The sequence below is a fragment of the Suricata suricatta genome, chromosome 12 (genome assembly GCF_006229205.1).
Source record: "Suricata suricatta isolate VVHF042 chromosome 12, meerkat_22Aug2017_6uvM2_HiC, whole genome shotgun sequence".
Taxonomy (NCBI): domain Eukaryota; kingdom Metazoa; phylum Chordata; class Mammalia; order Carnivora; family Herpestidae; genus Suricata; species Suricata suricatta.
The window spans coordinates 61,326,948-61,337,147 of NC_043711.1; the positions used below are offsets into that span (position 1 = coordinate 61,326,948).

The following is a 10,200-nucleotide window of genomic DNA, read 5'->3' on the forward strand; positions in this document are numbered from 1 at the left end:
GTTCGGTAGCCTGGGATAATTTTCTTTCCCTTTCAAAATGCTAGAAATGTTCTGGGAAAGTCCTCATTGTTGCTCCCTGTCTTTTGCTTACTTTATTCCTCTAAGAATTAGCTTCTTTTTAGCATGATTTCTGCACAGTGCCTCTCTGCCTGGAGCTCTCTGGGACAAATCCCTGAAGAAAGTTCCTCCTTCACCTTATCCTCCACCTCCCGCCCACCCCCAGCTGTGAGTGCTGATGAATACATCAGTACAATAACTCCATCCTCCTAGTGTTCATGCCGGAAACTGAGAGGCTAGAGTAGGTGAGGTGGACCTACAGAGCACTGCAGACTGGACACAGACTAGCTCACACTTTACAAAGCATTCTTCAGATGCTCTCCTTTATTCAAAGGCAGCCATGTTTTACAGGTGACGCCACACTCTCACCAAGAACATTTTTAGAATGACAACAATTTCAGTTTTGTGTCCAGGGTCCCGCCACCAGTGCACCTGAACTTGGAAGCAGTTAACAGCTCTTGCATCCAGCTCTATAAGACATCTTCTGGGTTTTTCTGACCCTCATCCCCTTGTAAACCAGAAGCCAGATTGCACCTTTGTACCCGGAAGCAGTTGGTGGTTTAAATTAACAAATGTGCCGACCCCTGAAAACCAGAAACAGTGCTGGCGCAGATGCGTTTACATTGTGTCAGATTCCCTCCTGTCAGGTGTGAAGGGGTGGGAAGGGGCACCTCCAGGGCATGCGGTTTTCTAACAAGAGAAAGTACCAATGGCCCCAGTGCCCCCTCCTCCTACCCCAATCTTCTCTGGGGACACATCATCTCAGGGAAAGCAAAGAAAAGCTCAGCCAGTAGGTATAGAGAAAATACAGATTTTCAGACAATATCCTGGGAAGAGAGAGGGGACAGGACAGTTACTCTGAGTTTTGTTTGGGTTTATTAATATTAATATAAAATAAAGGTTATGGCCTCTCTGTCCATTTCCTAGGTTCTGGACCCTTCCCTTTGGGCTGGGGGGCTCCAAGAGGTGGAGACTAAAAAGTACCAGCTGTCCAGGAGGGATGGTCAAGGAGCCCAGTCTGGGGCTCTCCTGGGAAAGGGTGTAAGTCAGGGACACAGTAGAAATGAAAAGAAACGGGGTCATGTAAAAGATACTGAAGAGACAAGGGGGAGAGGACCACAGGAAAGAGGGCACAGTGGTGCAGAAAGGGAAGGAGAAAGGAAAGCAGGGAAAACAGAGGGGAGAAAAACTAAGAGGACAAAAGGAAGGCAGGGAAACATGTGGAAAGAAAGGAAGATTGGGTAGGTAGGAGAGGGGAAACAAAGACGGAAGGGACGGGACTCGACCGACTGGAAGGAGAGAGGGGAAGGGAAGAGGGAGGGAGGCAGGGTGCCCAACAACCCTGGGAGAAGTAATAAAGGTCACTTGAAGCTGGCCTGGCGTGGGAGGGCATGTAGGTGCAAGGATCGGGACAAGGTTGCCACAGTCTAAAGCCAAAGTTCAGGAAAGCCTAAAACCCCTGGCTGGTAAAAGAAATGTGGCCGCCAGGCCGGTGGGCAGGGCGAGATCTAGGGGCCAACGAGGCGGGCCCCCCGCGGGCCGGCTCCAGGCACCTCCTTGGCGTGTCCGGGGTCCCGCGAGTGCCGCCAGGATTGCAAGGCCGAGCTGCCCGCGCCGGTCGCCGCTTGCTCCGGGCTCGGGGTCAGGCTCCGGGAAGCGCTGCCCCTAGGAGGTCGAGGACGGGATCGGCAGTCCGTGTAAGCCACTGAGGCTGTCCGGGGCCTTGCTGCCAGGGCTGGGCGGCTTCCGATCTGCCACTGCGGGAGGAAGCACAGGGGCGTCGGGTCACTGGTTGGCGCGACGGAGAGCCGGACACCTGGAGGCCCGGGACTTCCGCAAATTCGGTGACAGCGTGAGGATCCGGGGTTGACACTTAATGGGTTTGTAATAAGGAAGCAGGGACATGCACCCTTCAAGGGCCCCACGCGCCCGCTAGCCCCTACTCTTCCAGGTCCTTAAGGGAGCCACTTTCGAGCACAAATTTAGCCATTTTGCAAACTCTCCCTGACCGCGGCCCGGGTGCACTTGCCTTTGCCCCGCACCCTGTCAATAAAGGAAACGAAGGGCGCGGTCTGCCCGGCCGACCCGTGCACCCACCCGGGGGCAAGGGAAGGTTCTCAGATCCAAGACCGCAGGGAAGGAGACCGGGAACCGAGACCTGCGTGCCCCTCCTCCAATGGCCACCCTAATCCCAGCCGCGCGCGAAAGCGGGAGCGAGCTCCCAGCGCGTCGAGTCTGCTGTCCCTCCAGCGACTCGGGGCGCTAGCGGGGCAACCCAGGGAAAGTGGGTCACCCAAGCCTCCTCTGGTCTACGGCCCGCGGCCGCCTAGATCCATACCACACAGGAGGTGGCAGTGCTTTAAAAGGGAGGTTGTCTCCGTTCTGCCCCGCGGCCTGGGGACCCAGCTACGATCCCCACTGCGAGCACTGCACGCGCCAGGGCCTACGGGCCACCGCATTAAGTGACAGTGGATTTGCAGGATCAAACGGCATTCTGCGTGTTGCTCTATTATTTAGGGTTTGGGGAAGGGGCCCAAGCGCTGCCTCTGGAAACCAGCAAAGTGACGGCACGATTGCGCAACCTGTTTCTCCTTTCCCAGCCCCAGGTCGGTCAGCTATTCCTGTTGGAGGCACAAATTGTTTATACCTAAAGGTGCCCATTTTCAGCTTTCTTCCCCCACTCTCCTTTCAAGTGCTTTTTTAAAGGGGTAGCTCAAAGCGCCTTCATCTGGAATGAGGGGGAACTCTGGATTGTTTTTCCCTGCAGCTGCGCGCACCCCAATTCCAGGCGCCACTTGCTGTGGCTGCGCAGAGCTGGGTCCCATACCCGTTTTGGAGGGACGAGGACACACACACACACACACACACACACACACACACACACACACACACCACTCAAGTACTTCTGATTTCACAGAGGTTTTGAACGGATCTAAAGACCTTCCCAGAACACAGTTGATCACTCTGCTCTCCCCCGACTCTCAGCTCTTTCCTAAACACAGTTGTGTCCACTCAGCCTTCGAGGTTTATAGACCCTTGCTTTCCAGCCTGCACGCTCACTTCAAGATGAGGACGATTAGAAAACATCAGAGGAGGAGGAGGTTTCTCAGCTATAGGTCGGTTGCCTTAGACACAAGCGAGAAAATGAACTGGTAAAAAAACACCCAAGAGCCCAGAGATAGTTCCACCCCACTCACTCTACTGGGGGCAACTCCAGCAAGTTCTGTCCTCACCAAGCCCTCATGACAGGACCTTTCCTTCCCCCTTTTCCCACCCGGAGAGCCTGGGGCAATGAGAGTGGCTAAGTGGCTAACGCCTAGAGGCATGAGCAGATTTAGGCGCCCTGCAGGCTCATTTAACCTTAGGGGACCAGAATGGGGACAAGCGTTTTCAAAATACTGGGACTGTGGTTGCAGAACCACTGGGACCATGGCTGGGGACACAGGTGGGATCTGGTAAGGGGTCTCCAGGCCAGGTCAAAGGAAACTGGGCTGCTGGCTGCTGGTCTCCCAGCAAACGCCTGCACCCCAGTGTGGCTGTCTGGCAAGTTTGCTTTCAGGATCAATCCTTCAGGTACTAATCCCAAGGAGAGAGAACTGGAACAAAGCTTCAAGTTATGTTTGACAAATACAAAGAACATATTTTTCTTGGAGAAAAGCATTATCTTAATAGATTTGATATTCAGAACCTTAGACTTTCCAAAGACACTATGGGAGGGATTTTAGAACCATGAGATTTTGATGGTTCCAGAAAACACACTGTAAATTGTTAATACCAGTCGTTTTGAGTGAACCTGGAGTCAGGGAAGGTGTGTGTGGAGATTGTTGTGCCCTGGCTATGACAAGAAAGTGGATGAGTGTTGAGGTTCCCAGATTATCAGGTCCCCTCCAAATACAGAGGAAGTGGAACTTTCCTATTCTCTCAGGCCCCAAGAATTAAAGTTTCCTTCACAGATGGAAAGCGTAAATCAGACTTTCTCCTCTACATAAGAAGGAGCCCAGCTTCACTACCCTTTAAAATTAATATGTCACAGTGTGTAATTTGACATTTGATTTGGTAACAGTTAATGTTCATTTGCACCCGATTGGAGAATGTATGTGTAGATAGGTAGGCAGATACAGTATTGTATGTGTTGTGTGTGTATGCACTATGATCAAAAATAGTTGCTTTTTACTGAGCATTCTTGATAGTTCAATTGCTTTCAGTACAGAAATTGTTGTTACTGAAAAATATTCCTACCATTCTTCAAAACTGAATAGTAATTAATGATAGTAACTTGTCTTATGGGATAAGTTTCTTTGAAGGTAATTTAAGTAATGATTAGAGAAATTAAAGGCAGTGATTCTTATTACTTTGTAATTTTTCAAAGACCAGTGGGGGCAGGAGGAGAGGGGAAAAGGAAGGTCTTTGAAGTCAACTTTTCTGCCAGTGAGAAAAAGGGTAAAACTCCATGACCCAAGTAGGCATGTAATTCTCATTATTTGTAAGTTCCTGTTCAAACACTAACACTTGCAATGCCAGCTTGAGAAATCATTTTCGATGATGGGCCTGCTTTATTCAATGATCCTTTACCTAGATCTCTAAAGAATTATGAGGGTCAGGAAATTAAGGTATTAATAACTAAGGTAGTTAATTATTGCTGTGGATTTTGAAAATGGGTGGGGTATTTCATAATAGGAGGCAAATCACTGGCAAAAAGGGATGTGAAAGCCAGTGACATTCAGTGGCTCTGCATTTCTAAAAGAAAAGTATCTTCTAAAGAAAATCAGCCACCAACAAATCCCCACCCCCAATCAGCTAGAATTAGTTTAGAATTCTGAACTGCACATTTTACCTTTGGATTGTTACCTACACATCATAATTTGTTTCTAATGTAGAGTTTGAAATGTCTCAGGACAAAATAGCTCAGTTAGCAAACTAAAGGCATTATTCTGGAGCTAATAAGTCCTTTTTCTGAAGTCTTCCTTCTGAGATCAGCCCAAGGAAAATCATTTAAATTTGTGGATATACTTTTCTAATTCAAATGAACCTGTTTAGCTAAATGATTTGGGTAATGAAGAAAATTCTGTTTCTATTCCTAATTTAGCAGATAACCTCCAGTTGCTAAGAAAACAGGAAGGTTCAAGTACAAGAACAAGATGCTGAGCAAAGCAATCACCATGAGACTCCCACCCCCATCTGCCCTTACATGTAAAGCTTAAAGAGATTCTAAATCTCAGTTTTTGTAATTTATACCCCAAGAGTTTGTGCTCTTAAAAAAAAAAGTGGAAAAAGCAAAGTTTTTTTCCTCCACTTGACTGTTAATGACGGCATCTTAATCTTTTCTCTCTCTTTCAGATCATGATGTTGATCTCACTGAAACTACATGGAAATAAAGCTGTTTGCCTGGACGTCACAAGAAGGACTGCTGCCTTGGCAGGTGTGTGGCAGATCAGATGGTAAAGATCCCTTTGTAACCTGGAAGATCCCTCTGCGTCACACAGCCCTCCAAGTCTGTGCTCAGTCTCCTTTGCTGCTCGGAAGGGAAGTTTTCCTTTTCTAAGGTTGTAGAATTGCAAAATTCTAGCAGTGAGAACCAAAATGCCAGAAGGTTTGAAATTAGCATATCCAGCCCTTCATTTGCCAATTAGAAAAGGAGACTCAAGAGCAGGTGAGCTTTTCACAAGTTATAGGAAAAAACAGTACCCAGAAGGCAGTGTAAGAAGATGCCCCTCACTGCTGGCCATCAATTGAATACCTCAAATCTGTTCTCAGAGTGGATTTAAGGAGGGAGAAGAGAAAAGAGAATTTCCAGCTGCATTTTCCACCAAAAGAAGGAGCTAGATCACACAGAATTCAAGAGTCTAGACTTGAGGATACATGATTGAAATGTTCTCTCCACTCCCAAAGCATGTGTTTAAGGAAATGAATCAAAGAAGCCAAGAAAAAGAGAGAGACCAGGGGAAAGAAGGAAGGGAGGAAAGGAGGAAAAGAGAAAGGAAGGAAAAAGAAAAGAAAAGGAATAAGAGGTGCCTGCAAGAATCCAGCTGTAGTCCACCACAGAAGGTAAAGCTCTGAAAGCCACAGAAAGCTGAGCCTAAAGGTACTTCTGGATCCTTCTGCAGATGGAAAAATTGAGAGCCAGAAAGGAACAATAGCTTGGTCAAGGGCACAAAACCAGCTTGGAACCTAGAAGTCCTGTTTGCCAGCCTGTTGCTCTTCAGATTCTCTCCCTACAAGTCAGGAAGGACAGTCCCGAGGCCTCTCCCAAACTCTGCCTGCCTTTCCAGGGACAGGGCATACACCTGTTAGAAATTAATCTGCTCCAAGAGGCTACACATTTAGTAAAGATTTATGTCCAGGAGCCACTTCAGCTCTGCTCGAGCTCGCTCTCGCTCTCTCTCTCTCTTCCCCCATCCTTCTCTCTCTCTCTCTCTCTCTCTCTCTCCATCCCTCCCCCCTCCTCTCTATGTCACTCTCATCAAGACCCAGCCCATACCCCTACACCCATCTGAACCCCAGGGACATTCATCAGACCCCCATCCCCTTCCGGGCCCCTCACCTTCCCGGCTGGGAAGCTTGAAAGTCATCGCTGCGGCCAGCTCGCCGCTGTGCATGGTGACGCCGGCCCCTGGAGGCGCCAGCGGGGGGCCCTGCGCTGGCGACCAAGGCGGGCCCGGGGCGAGGTAGCCACCGGCCGGTGCGCTGTACACGCCGTGCTGGTTGGAAGCCGGGTAGGCGCAGGCCGGAAGGAAGCCGCCTACCGCAGAGAGGCCAGAGGCCGACTGTGAGGATCGAGAGGGACAGACCATCAGCAGCAGGCAGTCCCCCCGCCCCCGTCTTCTCCCGCGGGCGCAATTACTGAGCTAGGACATCCTCATTTTCCCCAGCTAGCCTTTCAGTCAGCCTCACGCTAAGCCTGGCCTCTAATTTTCTAAGTGAAGACTCTGTCTGGCAAAGTGATGTCCACATAAATTGTTATAAATAATAGTAAAAGGTTAGGGGGTCACGGTTTTCACCAAACAGGACTTAGAAGGGAGTCCTCTAACATCTGTGCTCCAGGTTCCAGGTTTTAAAAACAAAAGTATCATGACAAAAGGCAAGGCAATCCCCTGGAAAGGCAGCCTCCCCAAACTAGGGCTCTTGAGAAAAGGAGAGATTATCTGTGGCTGACTCTCCCTGGCCCGGCAGCCAGCGAGACACATCGACATGTTCCCTGGCCTGGGGGAGTTTTCTCTTTCTCTCTCCCCACATCTGCCAACCCTCCCGCTCCCCCAGTTAAAGACTCCTCCTTCCCCTGCCGCTTGGCTACCTGAGTGTATTTAATGTCTGCGTCCAAGGCAGGTTTCTCGAGACCGTTCACTGCGGGGGTGGCCGGGAAGGCCGTGCGGTTCACGCCGGCCCAGTCTTCCATCTTGGGGGAGTAGGTGGCACCTTCGCTCCCAGCCAGGGCCCCTGCGGGGACACAGGACGGATTAGGAGGGGCATCCCAATCTACACTGGGCACACGCGCCGCCCTCGGGCCCAGACGTTGCCACACGAGGCTGCAAGATTCGAGGGTCCTCCGGAACACCCGAGATACTCAAAAGCTCATAAAGTGAGCGGAGGCGGAGGGGCGGCGGAGCACCAGGTTTCGCTTTCAATCCTAGCAAGGCAGAGGGAAGAAAGGCCTGCTCTGCGCTCCTCCCAGACTTCGACCCGCTTCCCACGAAACTGGAGGTCTCCGGGGCGGGAGGAACTCAGCCTAAAGAGCGAGGGCTGGGCACCCTCGACTGAGGCGGCTTTTCGCTGTCCAGAGATGGCACCCGTAATGGTCCAAGTTCACATCCACAGCAGGCTCGTGACAATTATATAGGGTTCTTCAGTCTCAACAAGCGTCTGAAAGGTGACGCAGAGCTGCCTCCAGAGACCTAACCGATCTCCCAAAAGAGGCAACACAGGGACCTGCGTGCTCTCAGGCGCTTGTCTGCTCCTGGATCGCGTTGTGTGCACGGGGAACCAAGAGAGACTCCAGATCTGAGTCTGATGAGGTCACCTCCCAGCCAAATGCCCACTGATCTCACCAAGGAGAGCTTTGGCCCTAGCAGGTGGCCCAGGCTGGGTTTGAATCGGGGAGAAACAGAGTTGTGCTTGGCCTCGGAGGGCACCCTAAGGCATCTAGGGCTAAGCATTGTTTCCTTCCAGCCGTCCCTCCTCTCCTTTGAAATAAGGTGAGGTTTGCTTTTTACCCCCCATCCTGAGTCTGCTCACCTAAGAGCATGCCATTCCCTGGTCCGCTCTTCGGCGAAGAGGACAGTGTGAAGAGACACGTTCTTCCTGAGTCCCAACCAAGGCTGCCCCAAACCTCCCTCCCTCCTTCTACTCCTTCCCACTCCTGCTGAGAAAGATGAACAACACTTTGCAAGGTTATAAATTGCAGACAAAGGGCAAATTCTTATGACTTTACTCCCCCAGGATAGCTGCAGCCCTGGGGCTCCCATAAACGAGATCCCAGCCCCAGGAGCTGCAAGGCCACTAGGCCTGCAGGAGGTCTAGGACACTTGACAAGTCCCACCAGACAGCCCCCCTTTGGCTTTTACTCAAAAGAGCCTTTGGGCCTGAGAGGAACAGAATCCTCTAGGGTACGGTGAGGGAACCCAAAAGATCGGGATCATAAGAAAGGGTCGCAGAATTGACTCTGCGGTTTGTTTGGCTTAGATCTGGTGATAGGAGTTTGCATATTTTTTGCAAGAATGAAAAAGCGCAATTTCAGGCCTCTGAATTTGTGGTCGGTGATTGCTCTTCCATTTGGGAAATATTTTCCATATTTGTCATAAAAAGTTCAAGATGTCCAAGGACTCCCACAGAAGGCACAAGACCCTCAGTCTCCCTGGCCAGCCCTGAACCCTCCCTTGAGCCAAAACTGGTCCGAAGAGGATGGCAAGTGTGACACGTTCACTCTCATGTCCTCCTGCCCCCAATCTCCCAATTCTTCCCCTTCCAGAAACCCAACTGAGGGTCGCGGAGACTGACCTGTTTGCTCCATAAACGTCCGGATGCCCAGGATATTGCTGACCGAGTGCGCTGAGGGCCACGACCGGGGAATGCTGACGTGGCCTGCTGTGCCCGGGACCCCGTGGTGGCTGCCCATCTTGGCTCCCGTGGGCGACACAGGGCTGGGGTAGGGGTACTGGTAGATATGGTTGTAGGGCAGCGCCGGCTGCGGCGGAGGCTGCTTGCTCGCCTCGTAAGGCCCTGGCTGAGCCAGGCTGCCGATTTTATTGCGCAGGATTCGACTGATGGAGCTCACAGAGGGCACGTTGTACTTGTCGCAGACACCGTCGGCCAGCAGCCGGTCGCGGATCTCCCAGGCAAAGATGCCAGGGTCGCCCTGCTTGTAGTCCCGGATGTGCTTGACCACGTTGGGGGTAGTGACACGGGGTTTGCTGCCCCCGATGGCCCCGGGCAGGATCGAGCCCGTCTCGTTGTAGCGCGCCAGGATCTTGCTCACGCAGCCGTGGGATACGCGAAGCTGCCGGCTTATGTCACAGGGTCGGATGCCCAGTTGCGCCAGCTCCACGATGCGCAAGCGGATGGCGTTTGGCAGGGGGCGGCCGTTGACGAACACGCCGCCCAGCTGGTTCACCTCGCCGTACGTCTGCTCTGCGAACGCGCCGGACGACAGTAAACAGGAGGGAGAGAAAACACCGGCGGGTTAGCCAAGAAGGGTGGCCACACCAGGCGAGGGACCGCACCAGGAGGGCCTCCGAAAATGACAGGCGGGAGGATCCTCAGAATATGCGAGCAAACGGACTGCGTCCGGGCTCCAGGAGCGGGCACCCGCTAGGGACAGAGGTGGGGAACGCCGCGCGCTTCAGCCCTGCGAGCCCTCTCTCGCCTTGGACGCGTCTAATTGGAACATCCCCTCCTGCGACACGCCGAACTCCCCCACCCCCAACCCCCGAGGGTTGGGGGCGTGCGAAGAACGCGACTCCTCCGGGAACCGAGACCTGCTTTCCCAAGGAGTGCAGTTGGGAGGGAAGGGAGGCGCCGTACGCAACCCGCCGCATCAGCCCGCCCGCATCCTGCCTGCCGCCCGCCCCTTACCCATAGCGCGCGGGCCAGCCAGCTGCCTGGCGCCGAGGCGGCCGGGGCTGGGCCCGGCGCAGTCCGGGAGAGCTCGGG

At 52.4% G+C, this 10,200-nt stretch overlaps 1 protein-coding gene across 1 annotated transcript in view; it reads right to left on the minus strand.

Annotated features, from left to right (window-relative positions):
• Nucleotides 1–1,645: 1,645 nt before the first annotated feature.
• Nucleotides 1,646–10,200, minus strand: part of PAX1 (paired box 1) — an 8,820-nt gene continuing 265 nt past the window's right edge. Inside the window, exons 2-6 of the mRNA XM_029917766.1 lie at nucleotides 10,123–10,194; nucleotides 9,049–9,678; nucleotides 7,349–7,491; nucleotides 6,599–6,821; nucleotides 1,646–1,814 (exon numbers count right to left, since the gene is read on the minus strand). Coding sequence (XP_029773626.1) covers nucleotides 1,723–1,814; nucleotides 6,599–6,821; nucleotides 7,349–7,491; nucleotides 9,049–9,678; nucleotides 10,123–10,194 — 1,160 coding nt within the window. The 3' untranslated portion in view covers nucleotides 1,646–1,722. The remainder of the gene's footprint in view (nucleotides 1,815–6,598; nucleotides 6,822–7,348; nucleotides 7,492–9,048; nucleotides 9,679–10,122; nucleotides 10,195–10,200) is intronic.